Source organism: Acomys russatus, chromosome 31, assembly GCF_903995435.1.
Source record: "Acomys russatus chromosome 31, mAcoRus1.1, whole genome shotgun sequence".
Lineage (NCBI taxonomy): Eukaryota > Metazoa > Chordata > Mammalia > Rodentia > Muridae > Acomys > Acomys russatus.
Window position 1 is genome coordinate 14,191,011 of NC_067167.1, and position 23,931 is coordinate 14,214,941.

A 23,931-nucleotide genomic window follows, 5' to 3' on the forward strand; every position below is an offset into this window, starting at 1 on the left:
TCACCTAACAATTTCACACCCTCCCCTTCTCAGTATGGGTGTACGTTTAACTTACAGCTAACTACACGCACGGCTCCTAAACTTGGTTCAATGTTCTTAGAAAACAGATTTGTAATGAAAGCATTTCTCTTGGAATTCTTGCAGAAGCAAGCTGTAGTGGCTCTAATCTGTAATCCCAGGAAGCTGAGGCAGGAGGATCTCCTAATTGGCTTCACTGTGTTGAGTTCCAGACCAGCAGCCAGAGACACACAAAAGGGAGACCCATTTCAAAACAGATTTCTTGGACTACCCAAACCTCTCCCACATATACATACATTAATATATACATATGTATATCTTATGTAGAGATTGTCAGCCCTCTCTAAATAACCAAGGAATTCAAAGCAAAAACCAGGAAAATGTAAATTGGGCCTTTGCATTTCTGAATAAAACAAGTGGAAAACTGAACACAGAAGACATCACACTGTAGCATTAAAATGCGGCCAAACCCTTCAACCACACCTCAGGGAGTATACCCAAGGCTGCCATCTCTAACTGCATCCTCCTCAGTCACTTATCTAGCAGTCTTTCCCATAAAACAAAACTATCAATTTAATAGTCTGGTTGTATGAAAATCAGGTTACCTGAGGAATTTGGTTTTGTTTTTTTAATCAATCCTGTTTTGGTCCTTAACTATCATTCTAATAATTAGCCTAATTTGGATAGCCTTTTACAAATAAGAATCAATAAACTCAGCAGCATTAAAAACTTGCTATGCTAAAATTAATTTGTCAAAATTAAACCACAAGAGGCTGGAGAAATGGCTCAGAGGTTAAGAGCACTGACTACTCTTCCAAAGGTCCCAAGTTCAATTCCCCGAGACCACATAGTGGCTCACAGCCATCTATAATGAGATCTGTTGCCCTCTTCTGCCCTGCAGGTGAACATGCAGAGCGCTGTATACATTATAAGAAAATAAATATTTTATTTTTGTTTGAGGAGGTGAGGGTGGAGACAGGGTTTCTCTGTGTAGCCCTGGCTGTCCTGTAACTCACTTTGTAGACCAGGCTGGCCTCGAACTCACATCGATCCGCCTGCCTCTGCCTCCCAAGTGCTGGGATTACAGGTGTATGTCACCAATCATATTTAAAAAAAAAAAAAAAAAAAAAAAAAAAAAAATCACAAATCAGTATTTATCCATTTCTTTTTAAAAAATCCATATTTAAAACCATAAACCATGTTTTTGGAAACTTGAGACTACTTCCCAATACAGGACCTCCTTCAGTAGGGGACAATTTAGAAATAGCACCAATGGCTAGCTTATTTTTTTTCTGGAGGATTATCTTATCTTCTAACTATTTTAGGACTAAATCTTTTTTCATTCTAGTTTTTAAAATAACAAACTCAGACACCATGAATGGATGGGTTTATTTAGCAGTAAGTCTGAAACTCTTGCTTTAAGCAAGGGTACTACAGTAATTATATCAGGAACAGACCATTTCCTACACTGTCAAATATATAAAAGTTCCTTTGCACTTTCTTCAACACTGATCAACAAGCAGATTCAGTCCGTGTTATTCTGATGCAGCTACTCAGCTAAGCCCAGCTTCTTCTTCAGAGACTCCGGCATCTCAGGCGGGGGAGGGCGAGGGAGCCTGAAGTAGACCTTCACAGAGTCGTAGATGAACCACTGCAGTGCAGTCAGGGTGCCAATCATGATGATGCGGGCGAAGAGTCCCTTCCACACACCTGGGTCAGAGAGGAAGTGTGAACAAGGAGCCACCCACACGAGGACACTCCTTCTCAAGGGACCCTCTCTTACCTCTGAAGCCAAGTCTCTGTAGGACCTGAGACGCGGTGCTGCCTTTCTCTTTATTCAGCACAGAGACCACAGAATCAGCAGGGTGAGAAACAATCGCACAGAAGACTCCAGCTGGGGGGAAGGGAGATCAGAAAAGGGCATCAGAAAATGGAGTTACAGATGCATTTTCAAGCATAATACTGGAATGCCACAACAATGGGAACTACAGAAAAAAGCGTTTAGGAAGCAATTAAGAGGGCTGGAGAGATGGCTCAGAGGTTAAGAGCACTGACTGCTCCCTCTAAAGGTCATGAGTTCAATTCCCAGCAACCACATGGTGGCTCACAATCATCTATAACGAAATCTGGCACTCTCTTCTAGCCTGCAGGCAGAATGCTGTATACATAATAAATAAATCTTAAAAAAAAAAAAAAGTAATTAAGAGTATTCAGAACCCAGCAGAGAATATACAAAGGGACCAATAATTTCGTGAAGTGTGTTCTAAATAATTCACACTAGCTGGAGAGTGTGATACACACCTTCAATCTTAGCACTTAGGAGACAGAGGCAGGTAGACCTGAGTTTAAAGCCATCCTGGTCTACATTGTGAGTTCCAGGACAGCTAGGGTCACATGGTAAGATAGAGGATCGATTGGTAAGTCATACCTATGTAACCTGCCACAAATGTCACAACCAGCTGCTCTGCCTTTGTGCATTCACTCCGAGGCTTAGGAACCACAAACTTGTACAAGGCTTCAACAGTGCGTTCAAAGCAGGCAAACTTCATCATGGTGTACGGGATCTGTCTCATCCACAGGGGAGCCACACCTTTGTAGAACCTAGGAAATCAGGACATTAATTCACACAAGTGCCTAGTTAACCTAGCAGAGATTTTTCACCCACCACAGAAGTGTCCGCACACCAGTCGAGTCCTGACAGTAACACACGACAGCATAATGCATGTCATTTCCATCAGAACCTTAAGACTAACATGCAGGTATATTACTCTCACATGCCAATGACTCAAGCACCTTTGACTATACAACCAAAAAGTTGCTGGATGTTTCTTGGACTGGAACTACAAGAAACAAGAAGTTTACAAGTAGAACTCAATTCAAGACTCATCCACAAAGGTGGATCTAAGGAAGCATGTTGGCATTGGTAACATGCAAATTAACTGCAAATATATCAGAAATGTCCCAACCCACCCACGTCAATACTTTAACAAGTATCAATCATTTCAGACTGACAAATGGCCGTTACTAAGTTCTCCCCAATGGCTACTTTTAGGAAAATGCTCACGTACGCATTTAAGCCTTCTTCTTTATGCATTTTGGGGACAGCTTCCCTCAATGTGTTGGCATAGCCAGGCTGGGTTTGAATTCGCACTTTGGCAGCTTCCATAGGAGCCAGGGCAATGTCAGCAAAGAATTCAGCACTGGCAGAAGCAGCTAAATACAGTGACGTGCGCCACAGATAGGTGTTTTCCTAAAAATCAAAATACAGAACAGACATGAACTACTGTTGCACTGGCTATTTCAGTCTAACTTTCTACGAAACAGCACAACTTCAGGTTTTCTCTGTGTAGCCCTGGCTGTCCTGGACTCGCTTTGTAAACCAGGCTGGCCTCGAACTAACAGAGATCCACCTGTGTCTGCCTCAGTGCTAGAATTAAAGGGGTGCGCCACCACGCCCAGCCAACTTCAGATACTTTTAAAAATACTCTTCTTTCCTCTTTTTGGCTTAAGACCTAACTTTATCAGCCTTTCCCAGGGTAGCCTTACTTGTTATATTGGACAGGCTGGCTTCAAAGTCATTATATACCTTTTCTGCCTCCTGAATGCTAGAAGAACAGGTACACTCACTCTACCCTGCCTGGCGTGTCTGAACTATTCTTACTATACATCCCAGGAATAATCCATAGTATCAGAACGAATGTATAGTCTCTCTCAGCTTCATGAACCAAATGTTTAACTACAACAAAATGCACATGTTCTGAATAGCTATGGCACACACATAGGGAACCCTATCCTACACAGAAGGAACCCGACTTCACTTACACTAACACACACCAACCATACTTACTAGAAATTCAACAGCAATCGTATGGACTACACAGTTTCATCCTATCCCCTTGTTTCTGGGGCAGTTTCTTTTTTTCTTTTTTTGAAACAGGGTTTCTCTGTGTAACATCTCTGGCTGTACTGGAACTTGCTCTGTACACCAGGCTGTCCTGGAACTCACAGAGATCCTCCCCCTGCCTCTGCCTCCCAAGGCAGGGATTAAAGGCATGAGCCACCACTGCCTGGCCCTGGGGCCATTCCAAACAAAAAGCACAGCTCCTTTTCAATCTCAAACACTTGGAACTTTTAGTGTCAAAGCTAAATCACATACCTCACCCAGTATGTTGCTATATAAGGCTTTGAAGACTTCATAAAAGCCGAATTTGCAGAGCCCTTGCATGGAATAGCCAATCAAAGTTGGGGCCCATCCTTTAGCCAAACCACGAACACCATCTTCTTTCAGTGTGATGGAGAAGCCATTAAATATTCCCTTGTACTTCTGAGGGTCCACCTTTAAAATAGAGGAATGTTAATAAAATACAAAAAGCTATATTAATTTAGCTGTGAGTTTTTATTTGTCAAATTCTTTACAATGAGTTTAATAAAAATAAAAATTTAAGATAACTAACACTTTTCACAAACACTTTATTCCACTACTGTGTGTGTTTTTTTTTAATTTTAAAATTTAAATAGCTAAAAAGAAGATATATGCAAGGTCTTAGCTTAATATAAGCTAAATACCTATGACTTTAAGTTTCTGTATGGTGTATTCATGTGTATGTGCTTCTTTCTGTGTGCATGTCAGAGGTGAATGCTGGGGACTCTCTACCTTGGGATCTTCTGTGTGCCAGTGAACTCCAGGGATCCTCCTGTATCCACCTTGCTAGTGCTGGAATTAGTCATGTGACCACGCCCAACTTGCTAACAGGCATCACCTAAATTCCTCATGTTTACATAACAATTATTCTACACAAGTACTCTATTGACTATGCCATCTTTCCAGCCCAACTGAGAGGATCTGGGTGGTTAAAACAGAGTCTCCATCCCAGGCTGCCCTCAAACTCATAGTGATCCTCCTGTCTCTGCCTCCCAAGTGTTAGACTATAGGTGTGAGCCACCACTTCCAGGCTTTTTGTTTGTTTGTTTTTTTCCAAGACAGGATTTCTCTGTGTAGCCTTGTCTGTCCTGGACTCACTTTGTAGGCCAGGCTGGCCTCGAACTCACAGTGATCCATCTGCCTCTGCCTCCCCAGTGCTGATTAAAAGCATGCACTACCACGCCCAGTAGGATTGTAACTTCTACATCACGGTCTAGCTTCCTTTAATTTATACTTAACTAGTCAAAACTATTAAATTTCAACAACAAAAAGTAAAAAAATACAACCGTTCTTATGATGCAAGAATGAATCCTTGTGAACATTAGATAATCAAACTAAATACATTTTTAAGAGGTACAGCATCTAAGAATCTTTTTTGCTTTAGAAATTAAATTAACTCCAAAAGACATGCATGTTCCAGAAGTTACACTTCATATCTGTTCATTTACTATCCAACGGGGGTAAGGGAGCTTATCTCACTACCTCCCCAGTACTAGAGGGGCTGATTTATATCACCTCCTCTCCATCCTAAGACTTCACCTTGCTTTCTCTTTTAGATAAGGAGATTTCTAATCCTGTCTGGGACAAATAAAATTGCAATGTTTGACTGCTTTTATTTCAGTAATTATATGATATTCAATTTTTAAGAAAAATAAACATAGAAGAGGCAATGCTCACAAAATTCTATAGACAATAAGGGCTTCTCTGAGAAATTAGCATGTTCTTAGCCTCAATATTTAGGAACAGAAAGTTACATAACACAAAGACTGCCTATTCTGATATGTAAAATACTTATGTAATAACTACTGGGGGCCTTGGAAAAAAACCTTTGGCCAGAGTCGGGCATGGCGGCGCATGCCTTTAATCCCAGCACTCAGGAGACATAGGCAGGAGGAACACTGTGAGTTCAAGGCCAACCTGGTCTACAAAGTGAGTCCAGGACAGCCAAGGCTACACAGAGAGAACCTGTCTCGAAAAACCAGGGGGAAAAAAAAAAACCCCTCTGGCCAGATCCGAACATCAGCAGTTAAGATGCACTCACAGCAAGAGCAGAACAATTAGCACTCCACCCACACATGTGAGGCACATTAAAAGCTGGAGAGCACAGTGCTCAGAGTATATATTGCTCTTCCAAAAGAGTTCAGTTCCAGCACCCAGGTTGTACAGCTCACAGCAACTTGTAACTCCAGCTCCGGGTGATCTGATGCCCTCTTTTGGCCTCCCTGGGTACCCACAGGGAAGTCATAAGTGACTAAATAAGTCAGTAAGTGAAGCTGGGGCTGTTTCCTGCTGAAGTCTGTAGCCGTTAGGGTGATTTCACTTCTCGTTTGTGCAGCTTTTTATAAAAAGCTGGGAATGGGGGCTAGAGAGATGGCTCAGGCTGCTCCTCCAGAGGATCTGGGTTTGATTCCCAGCACCCACACGGTGGCTAACAACCATCTGTTAACAGCCTCCAGGGAATCAGATGCCATCTTCTGGCCTCCTGGGCACCAGGCAAACAAACATGTGGTGCACAAACATACCTGCAGGTAAAGCACCCATACGCATAAAGGAAAAATAACCTTAAAAACTAGACAAAGCTGGAGATGTGGCTCAAGATAGAGAGTGCTCCTAGCATGCACTTAAGACCCTGATTCCAGGAGCCGGGCGTGGTGACGCACGCCTTTAATCCCAGCACTCGGGAGGCAGAGGCAGGAGGATCGCTGTAAGTTCGAGGCCAGCCTAGTCTACAAAGGGAGTCCAGGATAGCCAAGGCTACACAGAGAAACCCTGTCTTGAAAAACCAAAAAAGACCCTGATTCCATCTTCAGCACAATAAATATGTAAGAATTAAAAAAAAAAAAAAAAAAAAAAAAAAAGAGGCCATCAATTTGAGAGGGAGGGAGGTTGAAGGCATGGGAGGGGTTGTCAGGAGGAAAGGGAAGAGGGAAAGTGAGACGATCGTATTTTAGGTTTGGTTTTTCTTTCCCCCCTTGAGACAAGGTTTCTCTGTGTAGCCTTGGCTGTCCTGGACTCCCTTTGTAGACCAGGCTGGCCTCGAACTCACAGCAATCCACCTGCCTCTGCATCCCAAGTGCTGGGATTAAAGGCCTGCACCACCATGCCCGGCTACATTTTAGTTTAAAACCGCTCTTTATTAGTAAGACAAACCATATACAAAACACCCCAGGCCTGTTAGAAGGCAGGCATTTGCCTGCCAAACCTGATCCTCTCTGACAACCCAAGTTCTATATGGTTCAAGTAGAGAGCTAACTCCATACAGAGTCCTCCACACCCACCCACCCACATATCAAACAATAAATATAAAGAAAACCCACTCATGCCAATACAAACCTGCATGCGGCATTTTACTAAGTCCAGGGGAACAACAGCAGTGTGTGTCAGCCCACAACTTAAGACCCCACCAAAGCCACACAGTGCATAATACTTCATGGAGCCAAATTCACAACTGTACTCTGTAATAAGACAAGACACACCATGCATTTTAATATAAACTCATATTAGTGCTCATCAACTTACCTCCTGGGAAGTTAAGTTTCCACACAGCTTGTTAGTAGCAGTCTATCTTACAGCTTAGGAACCATGTTTCAACAATACGTTTTGGTCCAGCATGCAACACAAACCTGCATTCTGCATTTAATCAGATCTAGAGGAACCAGTGCTGTATGCGTTGTGCCACAGCTAATAACTCCTCCAACTCCACAGAGGATAAAGAATCTGCCAGATCCATACTCACAGCTATACTGCTCTGTTTGATTGAAGGAAAAAAAAAAAAAATCCAATTATTTCTTCAGAGACTGAGGAAGTCCAGAGGAATAAAAGAGAATTCTATTTCCTACTATGGCTAAAACTACTATACAGTGTTAACCATCGGCTACAACTGCTACTAGAAAGATGGGTTCCAGCCAGATGTGGTGAGGCATGCCTTTAATCCCAGCACTAGGGAGGCAGAGGCAGGAGGGTTTCTGAGTTCAAGGCTAGCTGGTCTACAATGCAAGTCCAGGACAGACAGGTCTACACAGAGAAACCCTGTCTCAAGGGGGGAGGGGGGGAATGGGTTCCCATGTAGAGTGAGTCACAAGGTCAGTCAAGTCTTATTAGGAGATGTATCTGTGAGATACCAACTGCCTTTTATTTTGCCTCCTCTTTCTAAAGCTTCCTGCATTGGTAACTTCAACTAAAGCAGTTGCTAAGAAAACATTCCAAGAACAAATCAAATTCTGAAAGAGGACCTGACATGTACAATTAGCTCTACCTATTAACCACTTACCCAGTTATGAACTCACACATGCCTATGAAACCACATATGTCTAATTCCTGCCATCAGAAACATTAAACATACAAGTATTTGCTTTATGCTTTTTAAATGAGAGGAAAATGCTAAGAAATAAGTCAGAAAGTGCAAGGGCTTTGTCTTTCACACTTAAATAGACACAAGAGACACATGAATCAGCGGGGGAGGGGACATTTCTGTTATACAGGCACAACGGAGGAAGTCCTATAAATTCAGTTTTCAGGTTTCCCTGCACATATATTCCCCTGGGATTTAAAATACAAAACTATGTTAGAAGTAAACCACCTCGAATCCCAAAACGAAGACTCAAAGGGATGCACATCTCTTATAATCTGCAAGTCACCTTCTTCCACCAATAGCACCAAAAACAAGCCTCCCAACCCCTTTAACTCATACACAAGCAAATGAAAAAATGACCAAAAAAAAAAATTGGGAAAATATGAGCTCAAAGGAGACTTCCAGGAAAGATAAATTGAGGCATATCAGGGTCATGGAGTTGCCACTGTGGCTGCCTAGTGGTTTAAAAGGAGACTTTACCCAGTAGTCTTGGCTGACCAAGCGGGCTCATGGGGGAGATAAAGAAGTTCACCGCCTCTTTGCCTCTATTCCCTTAGGGACACCGAGGTCACTGAGTGGCGCTGGGCCTGGGCCCTTCCACGCCCTTGAGGGAGGGCCAAGGATCCGACAGCGGCCATGGGCGTCAGGGTTGACAACCCAGGGACAGCTAGAGACCCGTCCTCAGGACCAGAGCTGGTGCGTCCTTCCCCGACCTCCAGGCCCTGCCGGGATATCGGAGGCAAAGCAAGGGGGCATCGTGAAACTAGCGCTCGCCCAGGGCAAGCTGTGACCTCACCTTCCACCGCCGCGGCGGCCAGGTGGCGGGAACGCCGGGGCGGGCCCGGGGGGCTGCGGGGACCCGACAGGCCATCGTGTACCAGCTGCAGGTGTGGCGCGTTGAAGGGGTTCGCCCGCGCCAGGTGCGCCACGGACGAGTACATCCTCCTGCGTGGGAAGATAAGAGGACAGAGGTGAGAGAGATGCCGCACCGGGCAATATCACAGGAGCCCCGCCAAACATGCCCGGCTCTGCGCCCTTGAGGAGGTCACAGCTTCCTCCCCAAGGGACACTGAGTCCGGCCGGGCCCATGGCCAAGGCGGCGGCCACAAGGGATTTTTAGGGCTCCCCCGCCCTGCACCCTCCGCGGCAAGGCCCGGCCGCACTCACTTGCCTAAGATGGCGAACACCCAACCACTCGCTGGGCGAGGCTGCGGCTCACAGAGGCCGAATGTCCTCCCCGCCCGGAGATCCGTGCCCTTCGCGCGCGACGTCACCGTGACGCACGCAGAGCGTCACCGCGCCACGAGCCGCTCATTAGCGGAGCGGAGCGCGGAGCCCGAGCGTCATCGCGCCCTCCTAGCAACCCTATTCCCGCCCCCGCCCACCCCCAGCTCTTCCGGCCCGGCTAGTGCGCAGAAGGGTTCGTACTGCGCAGGCGCGTATCCCTAGCCCACCCCCCCCCCTTTTTTTTTTTTTTTATAATGTGTAATCTTGGCCTTGACCAAGCAAGCGACCTGCTCCGTCTGTCCCTTCACCTTCAGGTGTTTCTCCTTGGCGCCAGGAATTTTTACAAGTCTTGAAGTGATTGCCCGCATAAAAATTTTTAAGCAGGAATATAAAGCTAGGCTATCACTACAAGATCTTATGTCGCAATTGCTGTTATCATCGCACTTTTTATTTAAAAAAAAAAAAAAAATTTCCACTCACTGACTTTAGATATAGGCATGTCTAAATTTTCCACCAAGTTCCCCTGGAAAGAACGTTCAGGAAAAGCTCACACAAAGCTGCTTATGCCTCACAGTAATGTCCATGGCAAATGAAAACAGTCGATAAACGCTTCATTCCTGGAGACACGGGTACGTTCTGGAATGAAGGTAACTGACAGAGTGTGTGGGCTTAAGACGTTTAGAAGGTCGCCGTTACTCTCACAACAAATAGCAGGGGCCTAGGTCCACGCAGGGGGTTGGGGGGGCGGGAGGTTTATTAAGGATCAAATCTGTTAGAATACTTTTTTTTTTTTTTAATGGTTTTTTGAGACAGGGTTTCTCTGTGTAGCCTTGACTGTCCCAGACTCACTTTGTAGACCAGGCTGGCCTCGAACTCACAGCAATCCGCCTGCCTCTGCCTCCCGAGTGCTGTGACTAAAGGCGTGTGCCACCACTGGGCTCATCTTTACTTTTTTTTGAACCTAAGACACCCAACTGAGCAGGCTCAAGGGCTGACTACTGCAGTTACACTACTAGGTCTACGCCTCCCTGTGTTTAATGCTCTGCTGTGTCATTTTAAAATTCTTAACATTTACAAAGGACACCCCCCCCCTTTTTCTTTTTTTTCCATTTTCCATTAGGTCCTTCAAATTATGTAGCAGATCCTTGGATGGAAGAAATACTTCCAGAGTTCATGAGACATCAACAGGACATGTAGAAGTTAGCAAAACAGGGCTGGGGACATAGCTCTGCAGTTCAGAGTGCTGGCTGCTCTTTCAGAGGACTGGCCGTCGGTTCCCAACACCCACCTTGGGCAGCACACAACAGCCTGTGACTCCTGCTCCGGGGGATCTGATGAGATCTTCTGGCTTCCACAGGAACCTGCACTCATGTGCACATACAGACACACACACACACAATGTAAACAAACAAACAAACATTTTTAAACCTTTAAAAATAAAAATTTACAAAGCATTTTCCATAAAAACGAAAGAGGGCGCTGGAGAGATGGCACGGAGTTTAGGAGCACTGGCTTCTTTTCCAAGGTTCTTGAGTTCAATTCCCAGCAACCACATGGTGGCTCACTACCATCTATAATGAGATCTGGTGCCCTCTTCTGGCCATCAGGCATACATGCAGGCTGAACACTGTATACATAATAAATGAATAAATCTTTAAAAAAAAAAAAAAAAAAGAGGCTTACATTAGTTACCTTTCTGTTGCTGTGATGAAACATCATGACCAAGACATCTTATGAAAAAAAGAGTTTATTTTGGCTTACATCTGCAGAGGAATAAGAGTCCATCATAGTGGGGAGGTGTGATAGCATACAGTGGGCATGCTGATAAGAGCAGGAAGCTGAGCGCTCACAGCGTCAGTGACAGACAGGAGGCAGAGAAAGCACACTGGAAGTAGACGTAGGCAAGGCTTCTTAATCTCAAAGCCCATCTCCTGGTACATAATGCTTCCAGCAAGGCTGCTAAACCTCCCAAACTGCGCTACCAAGAAACCAAGTGCCAGAGACAAGCTATGGGGCACATAACCCAACCCAAAGCTGGAGGGACAGCCCAGTGGTACAATAGGCCATGAATCCCATTTCAAGCACCAAAAAAAGAAACCATCCAGAGAGCTCAAGAAGGATGCCTGCACCAATGTTACCATCAAATACCATAAGTACATTAAAGGAATAAGTTAGGCCCAAAGACCAGGCATGGTGGCGCACACCTTTAATCCCAGCATTTGGGAGGTAGAGGCAGGCGGATCACTGTGAGTTTAAGGCCAGTCTGGTCTACAAAAGTAAGTCCAGAACAGCCAAGGCTATCACAGAAAAACCCTGTTTCAAAAAATCAAAAAAGAAAGAAAGAAAGAAAGAAAGAAAGAAAAGAACACTGAATGAATATATTTCCTCAAGAGCGGTGGACTGCTTGGCAACCAAGTTCTACAACTAAACAGATGTGTGGTATCAGGCCCTCCGCAGATGTGACAGCAACCTGACCAAAGTTCTGACACACAGCTTGGACTTAGACATTCAGAAAGTGTATTGTGAGAGCTGGCTTTCCAAGGAGGTAGAGTTAATTAACCTTCAAGCAACTTCTATTGGCCAAAGAAAGGACAAAGTGTCACTGCTGTCTCCTAACAACCTTGTCCAGCCCCATTACACTCCCTCCTTCCTGACTGGCCAAAGTCTCAGGAGTCATTCAGGAATAGAGGCTATAGGAAAGGGAGTAATGACAGATAAATAAGAAATACCCCCCCCCCAAAAAAGAAATACCCAAACACCTGTTTGCCTTGGGCCGCCCCCCTTACATGGCTCATGTACATAATTTGGTCTTGTGTAAATAAGGAAGTCTTGATGATTTATAAAATGGTTCTTACAGTAAAAGGACTACTCTTTATTCTATTCCTGCCCCTCCCCCCTTCTCCCAACACCAGATAATACTGTTACAGTTGGATAAAGCCAGTGCCCTTCATGTCAGCACTCCATATGCACCTGGCTCTGGGGTTGGTGGACGAGATCTGGGGCCAGCTGAAAGAGCTGTGTGCTGATCTGTCCTGTCAACAAGGTGACCTTTATATGTATGGTAAAGGCTGCAGTTTCACTCCAGCTTCCCAAGTATTATACAGATTTTTTTTTTTCCCGTTTTTTGAGACAGGGTTTCTCTGTGTAGCCTTGGCTGTCCTGGGCTTATTTTGTAGACCAGGCTGGCCTCGAACTCACAGAGATCCGCCTGCCTCTGCCTCCCCAAATGCTGGGATTAAAGATGTGTGCCACCACCGCCTGGCCAAAAATATCTTTATAAAGCCAGGTGTAGTGGGGCACGCCTGTAATCCCTGTCTCGGAAAAAATAAACAAACTCAGAGATCCAACTGCCTGTGCCTCCCAAACGTAGGGATTAAAGGACTGTGCCACTATGCCTGCTCTGGGAACTTGTCTTAGAGAGAGAGAGAGAGAGAGAGAGAGAGAGAGAGAGAGAGAGAGAGAGAGAGGAGCGAGAGGAGGAGAGGGGAGAGGGAGAGAGGGAGAGAGAGAGAGAGAGAGAGAGAGAGAGAGAGAGAGAGAGAGAGAGAACTGAATTTGAGAGACCCTGCTGTCTGGAAAGACAAAAACAAAAACAAAAAGAAGGAAAAAGAAAAGAAAAAAAAGAAAAAAGAAAAAAGAAAGTGAGTGTCTTTTTTTCCCCCAGGCTAGCATCTGCTCAGGAAAGCCATGGAGCATTTAGCATTAATTTTCATGCTGTTTTAGTTCTCATTTGGCCTGGAGCAGTTTCTTCTCCATGGCGTTGGCATTTTGGAAAACGCAGGAGCTCAGTATACGCTGTCGAGAATGCTAGTCCATTTAAGATTCTCTGACATTTTCTTGTTTTGTTTTGTTTTTTCAAGACAGGGTTTCTCTGTGTGGCCTTGATGTCCTGGACTCATTTTGTAGACCAGGCTGGCCTTGAACTCACAGCCATCTGCCTGCATCTGTCTCCCAAGTGCTGAGATTACAGACCTGTGTCACCATACCTGGCTCCTCTTCCTCCTCTTTTTCTTCTTCTGCTTCACAGACTTAATTCTTTTTTATTTTATTTATTTATTGGTTTTTTGAGGCAGGGTTTCTCTGTGTACCCTTGGCTGTCCTGGACTCACTTTGTAGACCAGGCTGGCCTTGAACTCAACAGTGATCCGCCTGCCTCTGCCTTCCAAATGCTCGGATTGAAGGCATGCACCACCACGCCCAGCCTCACTTTATTTTTCTTGTATAAAATTGCCTTTGTGGTAGCCACAGCTGGAGCCTGGGTTCTCTGAACAGAGACTCTGGTGTGGGGTTTCACAGGATGATCAGTGAATTTCTGATAAGGAGACTAAGTGAATACAGTCTCTTTCCAGAGGCTGTAGGTCTTGGAGATAACATTAAAGGTGGCCTTGGCAAAGTTGTCCAGGGTGGCAGTACAGCCTCCTGGTTGATGTGCAGCAGTCATCAATACCGGCCATCATCAGTAGCTTCTTGGGCACAGGAGCAGAGACAATACCAGTGCCTCTGGGGGCAGGGATAAGACACACCAAAAGAGAAACACAGTGGCCTGTCACCTTGCACAGAACAGTGCGTGGCTTGTCAATCTTGTTCCCGCAGTAGCCTCTCTACACGGGGACAATGGAAAGCTTGGCCAAGATGATGGCCCCTCGGACAGCAGTGGCTATAACCTTGCAGCACTTAACACCAAGAGCAACGTGACCACTGTAGTCCCCAATAGCAACAAAAGCCTTGAACCTGGTTCTCTGGCCAGCCCGTGTCTGCTTCTGCACTGACATGACCTTGAAAACCTCATCCTTTAGGGATGTGCCCAGGAAGAAGTCAATAATCTCGGATTCCTTAATGGGCTGGGAGAACAGATACATCTCTTCTAAGGACTTGATCTTCATGTCCTTAACCAGGCGGCCCAGCTTGGTGATGGGGATCCACTCCTTGTCTTCAGCTTTACCCTCAGGAGCCCAGGGGCCTCAACCATGGCCCCTAAAACCACTGCAGAGTCACCAGCAGAAGCTGCTGTGGCCTTCTAATGCTGGGCCCCGGGTCCTCTGGGTCCTCCAGGTCCTCTGGCTGCACAGGTGTCACGCGCTATTTGCTGTTTTCCTGAGGAAGCTCCTTGACATTTTCGAATGAACTGATTTAGATTATGTATGATGTATGGGATGACACAGAACAGCCGCAAGAACTCGTGCATATTGAATTGTCCCATTACTTGTGAGGTGATTTTTTTTTTTTTCAAAATAAATGTAATTATTTTATTACAAATAAAATCTGAGCTGGGCGTAGTGGCACACCCGTATAATCTCAGCACTAGGAAGGCAGAGGTGGGAGGACCTCAGTGAGTTCAAGGCCAGCCTGGTCTACAAAGTGAGTCTAGGACAGCCAGGGATGTTACACAGAGAAACCTTCTCTCGAAAAACCTTTAACAGAACAAAACAACAAACAAAGTCCAAGGGAGCAGTGCATAAGATTTGAAATAGAGCCGGGCATAGTGGTGCACACCTTTAACCCCGCACACCTCGGGAGGCAGAGGCAGGCGGATCTCTGTGAGTTCGAGGCCAGCTTGGTCTACAAGTGAGTCCAGGACAGTCTAGGCTACACAGAGAAACCCTGTCTTGAAACAAACAAACAAACAAACAAACAAAAGATTTGAAATAGTGGTTACAGTAATGGTCAAGTTAAATTCCAGCTCATTTTTGTTTGGGTTTTTTTGTTTTGTTTTGGTTTGGTTTTTTGAGACAGTGTCTTTCTGTGTAGCCTTGACTGTCCTGGACTCGTTCTGTAGACCAGGCAGGCCTTGAACTCACAGTGATCCACCTGCTTCTGCCTCTCAAGTGCTGAGATCAAAGGCGTGCACCACCACCGACCGGCTTCCAGCTCATTTTTAAAAAGATTTTATTTAATGTATATGAGTGCTTTGTCTATATGTACAACTACATGCCAGAAGAGGGCATCAGATCACACTAGAAATGGTTGTGAGCCACCATATCGCAACTGAGACTCGAACTCAGAACCTCTGGAAGCGTAGCCAGTGCTTTTAAGACTTATTTATTACATATACAGTGTTTTGCCTGTATACCAGAATAGGGCACCAGAACTCATTATAGATGGTTGTGAGCCACCATATCGCAACTGAGACTCGAACTCAGAACCTCTGGAAGCGTAGCCAGTGCTTTTAAGACTTATTTATTACATATACAGTGTTTTGCCTGTATACCAGAATAGGGCACCAGAACTCATTATAGATGGTTGTGAGCCACCATGTAGTTGCTGGGAATTAAACTCAGAACCTCTGGAAGAGCAGACAGTGCTCTTAACCTCTGAGCCATCTCTCCAACCTTCATTTGTTGTTGTTGTTTTAATTTATTCACTTTACATCCTAGTGTTAGCCTCCACCCCTCCTCTCCTCAGTCCCACCCTCCCTCCCTCTCTCCTATCCCTCCTTCCCTATTCCTCAGAGAAGGCAAGGCCCCATTCCCACCCACCCCAGCTTATAAAGTCCTATCAGGACTCAGCATGCCCTCTTCCCCTGTGGTCTGTCAAGGCAATCCCAGAAAGGGGAAGTGGTTAAAAAGATGGCAGCGGAGTCCATGTCAGAGACAGCTCCTGCTCCCCTTGCTAGATAAGAGGACCCACACGAAGCCTGAGCTGCCCATCAGCTACGTCTGTGTAGGAGGACTAGGTCCAATCCATGTACTGTCCTTGGTTGGTGCATCAAGCCCCAGCAAGCCACTCTGGGCCCTGGTTAGTTGGCTCTGTTGGTCTTCTTGTGGAGCTCCTGTCACCTCCAGGTCCTTCTATCCTTCCTCACACTTTTCCACAGGACTCCCTACACACCACCCAAGGTTTGGCTGCGCAGTCTCAGCATCTGTTTGTGAACTGCTGCTGTGTGGAGCCTCTCGGAGGACAACTCTAACAGGCTCCTGTCTGCGAGCATAGCAGAGTATCATGAATAGTGTCCGGGTTGGCTCTCTCCCATGGGGTGGGTGGGTCTTGGGTTGGCTAGTCACTGCGAAGTGAACTTTAATGACCAGAGTTCTCCACCAGGTCCTTTCATCATAACACTTGCGTTTTCTTCTGTAATTGGAGGTAAAACGTGGGGAGAGAATTCTGAGACCACGAAAAAGATTCTGTTCATCTTCAATCACTGGTTTTTACATCAATAAGTGATTGATTTTGTTGTTTGGAGATAAGTGTTTGCTCTGTAACCCATAATGGCTTCTTCACAGTTGTGGTAATTGCTTTTTTCTTTTTGGCTTGTCGAATAAGGGTTTCTCAGCGTCCTTGACTATTCTGGACTCCCTCTGTAGACCAGACTGGCCTCCAACTCATGGCTATCCGCCTGCCTCTGTCTCCCAAGTCCTGGGATTAAAGGTGTGCACCACCATGCCCAGCTCCAGTTGTGCTAATTCTTGCCTTAGCTGCTACTGCTAGGAATAAGCGCATGAGGTATTATGCCTGACTGGCTGCTCATGATGCTTACCGGAATCAATAATTAACTGTTGTCTTAGTTAGGGTTTCTATTGCTGTGAAGAGACACCAAGACCATGGCAAATTTATTTATTTATTTTAGTCTTTCAAGACAGGGTTTCTCTGTGTAGCCTTGGCTGTCCTGGACTCCCTTTGTAGACCAGGCTGGCCTCCAACTCACAGCAATCCGCCTGTCTCTGCTCCCAAGTGCTGGGATCAAAGGCGTGCACCACCACTCTCGGCCATGACAACTCTTATAAAGGAAAACACTTCATTGGGTCTGGTTTAGTTTCAGAGATTTAGTCCACTATCGTCATGGAGGAAGCATGGCGGCATGCAGGTACAAATGGTGCTGGAGAAGGAGCTGAGAGCTCCACATCTGCATCCGCAAGCAGCAGGAGGAAACTGGGTACCACTGAGCCCAAGTTTGAGCATCTGAGACCTCAGAGCCCACTCAGAGCCTTCTGAGTGCGGGGGGTTTAAAAGCGTGCACCACCATGCCCGACTTTGCAGCCAGTTCCTGACTTACTTCATTTCTTGGGTCAGCTGCTTCTCTAAGAAATCCTGGGACCCTAGAACCAAAACCTGAGCTTGCCATAACTTTTTTTTTTAAAGATTTATTTATTTTTTATTTGTTGCATATGAGTGCTTTATCTGCAGAAGAAGGCATCAGATCACATTATAGGTGGCTGTGAGCCACCATGTGGTTGCTGGGAATTGAACTCAGGACCTCTGGAAGAGCAGGTGGCACTCTTAACTGCTGAGCCATCTCTCCAGCCCAACCATAAGCTTTTTTTAAAAAAGACAAAATGCCTATTATTTTAAAGGGGTTTTGTTTTGTTTTGTTTGAGGTGATTTCTTGCATGAATCCCAGGTTAGCCTCAAACTCATTCATGGCAATCCTTTTTGCCTCCTGAGTGCTGGGATTACAGACTCACACTATTGGATCCCCTCAGCCCCACCATTCCAGATTGAGAGAAACTGTTTGCTTGGGAAGTGGTTTACTTACTGCACATCTGTAAGATGAACCCTACAGTGGAAGGAGGATCAGGGGGCTGGAGAGATGGCTCCGAGGTGAAGAGTATATGCCGCATTTACAAAAAAATTGAATTTGATTCCCAGCACCCACTCCACTTGGTTCACCAGTGTCTTTAAAGCCATCTCCAGGGCCTCCAAAGCCCTCCTCCAGCCTCTGCGTGCACCTACCTCCACTGCCTATAAATCCCCACATGGAAACACATATGCATTTGATCTTAAAAAATAAAAATATGGGCTGGAGAGATGGCTCAGTGGTTAAGAACACCGCCTGCTCTTCCAGAGGTCCTGAGTTCAATTCCCAGCAACCACATGGTGGCTCACAGCCATCTATAATGTGATCTGATGCCCTCTTCTGGCCTATAGGTGTACATGTAGGCAGAGCACTGTATACATAATAATGAATAAATAAATCTTAAAAAAAAATAAAAATATATCCTACAATGGTTGGTTTTTGCCCATCAGAAGACTCCCAGCACATGTACAGAAAGTGTTCCATAAATACTGTCTGATGATTAACAGGCACACTTCAGAGGTATTTGAGCTATCATTCTGTGTCTAAATTGAAAGGTCACCACAAAGCAGGGACGGGCTCTGCATTCTTTTGTTGTAGCCACTTATCACATTACTGACTCAGCTTAAAATAGATTTCATTGCCCTTCCGTTTACTGATATTGGATTAGAATCAGACTAAAAAGCAATTTGTTGCTGGGCTTGGTGGCGCACTAGGGAGGCAGAGGCAGGTGGATTGCTGAGTTTGAGGTGAGCCTGGTCTCCAAAGCAAGTCCAGGACAGCCAAGTCTAACACAGAAAAACCCTGTCTTGAAACACCAAAAAGGTAATTTGTTAGTGTCCCTTTTTTATTTAAAATGTGTCTGTACACGAGAAACACACACACACACACACACACACACACACACACACACACACACACACACGTGTAGCTGTCAAAGAAAAATCTGCAGTAGCTGGTTCACTCCTTCCACCTTGTGGGTTCTGGGGATCAAACTCAGGCATCAGGCTCGGTGGGTGGGGGTGGGGCACCTTTACCCACTGAGCCATCTCTCCAGTCTCAGTGCTCCTTTTTCAAGGTTCTGTGTTTTCTAGATGTTCTAAGTGGTTAAAAACTGAATTTCATAGCTACAACTGCTGTTTACCATGACAGCACCAACCTCTTTATAGTCTGAAGCTCCTCTCTTGCCCAATGTGAATTTCCATGAAGCAGAGGTGGTGGGTGTGGTCTGCAGTTACTGTCAGCAAGTGTAGCCTGTGACTTTGTTTGGTTCTCCAGTCTCTCTCCCTCTCTTTGAGTAGCCCTGCCTGTCCTGGACTCACTTTGTAGACCAGGCTGGCCTTGAGCTCACAGAGATCTGCCTGCCTCTGCCTCCCAGAGTGCTGGGATTGAAAGTGTGCGCCACCACGCCCGGCCGCGTGTGGTTTTTCTAATGAGATTGACATTTTTCTTGAGAAGCCTATGAGATAAGATGCCTTCGCCCTCACCATCCTGATCTTTGTGTAGCCCAGGTAGCCAGCCTCCTAGTTAATTTGACTATCTGCCTTTATTCTTTTTAAAGAGACAACGTATATCCTAGCTCAGTGATATAACTAGATTCTGGGTCAGCGATACAACCTAATTCTAACTTCAAAACAGGGCTGTTGGCTGCTAGGGACATTCTCACCCAAAGTTCTGGTCTTAATGCCATAAGTGGGAAACTTGTGGCCCATGGAGAGTAAAGCGTGAATATAGGCCTGGCGTGTGTACCCTTCAGGCGCTCGCTCACTCATCCACCTGTGTTCCTCTTAACAATTTGATTAGTGAATTTGACAGCCAAAACAAAAACAGGACAATGTGAGACCATAGAGATTTTTTTTTTTTTTTAAAGATTTGTTTATTTATTGCATATGAGTGCTTTATCTGCAGAAGAGGGCACCAGATCACATTATAGATGGTTGTGAGCCACCATGTGGTTGCTGGGAATTGAACGCAGGACCTCTGGAAGAGCAGGCGGAGCGCTTAACCACTGAGCCATCTCTCCAGCCCCAAGACGAGAGATTATTAAAGCCACTGGCATTAAAAAAAAAAAAAAGTGGTGGGTACACTCATGACTTTATGCTTTATGTACCCTTATATAGTTTTCATTTTTATTGCTAATTTCATTATTTGGATATATCCACAATCTATCACCCATGTAAAAAGTAACTGGTGAATATGTATCAAGGAGTCTCTTCTTCAAGGAGCTTTAACTCTTGCTCAACAATCCAACCAGGGCCATTGGATCATACCGGTGCATTGACCAGAGCCAGATACTGCACCTTTGTAGATGTCCTGTGTGTCGTACCGGCCCTAACTTCTGCCCTGCCAACAACTGTTGGCTCTATCCTCCACGACAAGACGTCAGCCCTAGTGTGAGCCCAGCCATGGAACAGTTAGGCCTGCCAGAGTTCTCCATAATCTAAGCGCACCACTGCCTTGGGCAAATGGACACCCGCAAACCCCACCTGTGCTAGGTGGGGACAGGAAGGTAGGTCAGCTCAGCAGGCCCTCCCATTACCTTACTCCTGGGCCTGTCTAATTTCCAGTGCCACTCATTTCCTACCAAGCTATTTTTCTTTCGACTTTTTGAAACAGGGCTTCACTATGTACTCCTGGTCCTTACTATGGAGATAGACCAGGCTGTGATTAAAGGCACGCACCACCATACCTGGCATCACTCCGTGCTGTTTTCTATTATTCATACCGTTTCTTCAGATCTTTGCTCCACTCCCACTAACTCTTCGGAAATCTCAGCTTGGGTCCTATTAATTCCAGTCTTGGCCTCTCCTAGGAACTTTTGTTGAATTTAAATGCTTTTCATACCCCTGATCTTTTTGTCCTCAAATACACCATAAAAAGGTCACTCACAAGGGACCTTATGAGAAAGTATATAGGAAAGAAACAAGGACATCCATTTTGTGGACGCTGGCAACTTATCAAGCCGGGAACATTTTTGTTCCTTTGTTCGATTTCTTTTCAAGACAGGCTTTCTGTGCGTAGCCCTGGCTGTCCCTGCCTCCCTGGGATTAAAGGATGAGCCACTGGCTGGAGAGGTGGCTCAGTGGTTAAGAGCACTGACTGCTCTTCCAGAGGTCCTGAGTTCAATTCCCAGCAACCACATGGTGGCTCACAACCGTCTATAATGAAATCTGATACCCTCTTCTGGCCTGCAGTTATACATGCAAGCAGAGCACTGTATACACAACAATAAAAAAAATCTTTAAAAAACAAAAACAAAAACAAAAAAAACACCCAAACTTTGAACTATCATTTCTGCCAAATTTCCTCCGCATGGAATGGTTACTTTTCTCTTAAAATGCCCTTGATTGTGCTCTCATCTTCTGCCATCCAACCACCGAATAGAATCTTTTTTTTTTTTTTTTTTTGAGACAGGGTTTCTCTGTGTAGCCTTGGCTGTCCTAGACTCGCTCTGTAGACCAGGCTGGCCTTGAACTCACAGTGCTCCACCTGTCTCTGCCTCCTGAGTGCTGGGATCAAAGGTGTGCGCCACCACGCCCGGCCTAAATGGAATCTTTAAAAAAACCTGAGTCCAGCATGCAGAAGGCAGAGGCAGGAGGATCTAGCAACCACATGGTGACTCAACCATCTATAGTGAGATCTGGTGCCCTCTGTACATGCAGGCATATAAATGAAATAAATCTAAAAAAAAAAAAAAAAAAAAAAAAAAAAAAAAGATGGGCATGGTGGCACACGCCTTTAATCCCAGCACTCAGGAGGCAGAGGCAGGCGGATTGCTGTGAGTTCAAGGCCAGGTTGGTCTACAAAGTGAGTCCAAGACAGTGAAGGGTCCACAGTGAAACCTTGTCTTGAAAAAACAAAACAAAAAACCCAAAAATGAAAAACACCTTCTCCACAGAATTATCACATATGAAGGGTACAGGACAGCACTCGCCACATAGGTAAGAACACAGGCCGGGCGCGGTGGCAGTGGCAGATGGATGTCTGAGTCCAGGACAGCCAGGGTTACACAGAGAAACCTTGTCTTGAACACCACCCCACCCAAAAGAAAGAATACAAACACTACACAAAGAACAAAGACAACAACAGCACCTCATCTCCCACACACAGGCTATGACGGATTCTAGTTACACTGTGGTTTAGTCTCCAGCAGGAACAACAATCCTGAAGACTATACTTAAGACAGTAAACATGAGCCAGGGGTGACTGTGCGCTGCTTTAATGGGCACCAGGGATGCAGGTCTCGGCCCAGCAGGGGCTACGTTGTGAGTTCCTACCTCAAAAGAAAAACAAAAAACAAAACAGGAGGCTGGAGAGATGGCTCAGAGGTTAAGAGCACTGCCTGCTTTTCCTAAAGCACCCAGGTTCGATTCCCAGCACCCACATGGCAGCTTACAACTGTCTGTAACTCCAAGATCTGACACCCTTACACCAATGTAAATTAATTAAAATTAAATAAAATATTAAAAACAAAACAAAACAAAAAGAGAGAGGTGGGGACCATAACCATGGAGGTATGGTTGGGAAGGAAACTCATATTGGAGGAAAGTCACTGCTTACACAGAGGGACAAGGTGCTACGGGAGGTTGTGAATGCCATTCTCCAATGACGACACAGGACAGATGAGGACCCAAGCACTACAGTAATTAGAAAGCTGGAACAGACTAAAATGAGAGCTAAAGCTTCATCTATAAATGGATACCACATGAGGAATGCTATATAGAAATCTTAAAATTTACGTTATCTGAAAATCATTTATTACAACAACAAAACTAGGGGTTAATTACTTTATTATTGAATTATATGGTAAAGTCTACATCTATGAATTAATAAATGCTTTGCATTTGCATCAAGGACATATTTACTCTAGTGGAATAAACAGACACAGACAAAAAGACCAAGTTCACGTTTTTTAAAAATGGCATGTTTCACCTGGCCCTACTTTTGCTATTACTGGACCACACTTTTCCTACTGCAGACTGACATTATATGTATGTGAAGTCTGATTTACCTCCCCACATTTTTGAACACTAAATGGGGCTTCTCACAATTCTTAATTATAAACAAAAGACTGACATTAACGTGAGAAGCAGTTTCTGAAAACAAAGGAAGAAAGATGCCTATTATTACCTTATAGTGGAAAAGTTGAGTAAAACATGCCCCCAGCTGTGGCTCATCTCAAAAGAGACACTTTTACTCAGAGAGGCAAGCACTTCAGATCTAAGTCAGTTCCGCTCATGCTCTGAAAGGACCAGACCTGTCCGTTCTGGTTTCAATGGCAAGTTTGCTTAAAATGTCTACAGAATATCTAAAAGCTAAATATAATAGTTAATTCAAAGTGTGCTGGTCTAAATATTCATCTTCAGCTTCCTCCTTTGTAAAAATTAAAATTATCTTTACATTTTGGATGTTATTAAAAATAATTTACATTTTTAGTGTGCTTTACGGTCAATGACGGTAAAATTACAACTTAAATGATTTAAAATTTTTATGCTTTACTTGATTTGTATTAAAATTTAAATTTACTGCAATTTATCTAAGCCATACATGAGGTAAATTTCAGCTAAAAAGTAAGACAACCATAAGTATATTCTTAAATCATTTCAAGAGTATACAAAATCATAATGCCCACCTTATTTGAAATCACAAATTAAGCATTAGCTACTGCAACTATGATTTAGAAGCAAGTCTGTCTTACTTTTAAATCAAATTACATCAGGAAGTATATGGCTAAGACAAACATAAACTCAACACCCTTTCTTAACAACCCCACCCCCCAAAAAACAAAACAAACCAAAACAAAAACCTCTGGTCAAAAAAATCCATGAAGGTATTTTTGGGGGATAATAGAAGACAATAAACAATGAATGCAAATGAAACAGAGGACCAGTGTTTGGCTTCTAG

General features: G+C 44.7%; 1 protein-coding gene, 1 non-coding gene and 1 pseudogene across 4 annotated transcripts; all 3 read right to left on the reverse strand.

Annotated features, from left to right (window-relative positions):
• Nucleotides 1-1,388: 1,388 nt before the first annotated feature.
• On the reverse strand, nucleotides 1,389-9,613 carry Slc25a3 (solute carrier family 25 member 3). Of its 3 annotated transcripts, none has more exons than XM_051172886.1 (8): nucleotides 9,463-9,613; nucleotides 9,088-9,236; nucleotides 7,564-7,688; nucleotides 4,175-4,354; nucleotides 3,087-3,268; nucleotides 2,447-2,619; nucleotides 1,802-1,912; nucleotides 1,389-1,728 (listed from the first exon to the last, which is right to left on the reverse strand). In XM_051172886.1, the coding sequence occupies exons 2-8, from the start codon at nucleotides 9,230-9,232 to the stop codon at nucleotides 1,568-1,570; spliced, it is 1,077 nt and encodes a 358-aa protein (XP_051028843.1). In that variant the 5' UTR covers nucleotides 9,233-9,236; nucleotides 9,463-9,613; the 3' UTR covers nucleotides 1,389-1,567. The 3 variants fall into 3 exon arrangements, with proteins under 3 accessions (XP_051028843.1, XP_051028844.1, XP_051028842.1); XM_051172887.1 differs by lacking the exon at nucleotides 7,564-7,688 and adding an exon at nucleotides 7,274-7,395 and having other exon boundaries at nucleotides 9,459-9,601; XM_051172885.1 differs by having other exon boundaries at nucleotides 9,459-9,601.
• On the reverse strand, nucleotides 2,690-2,934 carry LOC127183846 (small nucleolar RNA SNORA53). The gene has a single exon (XR_007830090.1). It is a non-coding gene; the product is annotated as a small nucleolar RNA SNORA53 (small nucleolar RNA).
• Nucleotides 9,614-10,079: 466 nt separating the features above from the next.
• On the reverse strand, nucleotides 10,080-14,703 carry LOC127212680 (40S ribosomal protein S2-like; annotated as a pseudogene).
• Nucleotides 14,704-23,931: the final 9,228 nt, after the last annotated feature.

Coding starts and splice junctions, on each gene's coding strand:
- Slc25a3 (XM_051172886.1), bottom strand. CDS start 9,232: ATGTACTCGTCCGTGGCGCACCTGGCGCGGGCGAACCCCTTCAACGCG. Junction 1,913..2,446: donor ATTTGTGGCAGGTTACATAG/GTATGACTTACC, acceptor CCTTCCCCCCAG/CTGGAGTCTTCTGTGCGATT. Junction 1,729..1,801: donor ACAGAGACTTGGCTTCAGAG/GTAAGAGAGGGT, acceptor TCTCTGACCCAG/GTGTGTGGAAGGGACTCTTC.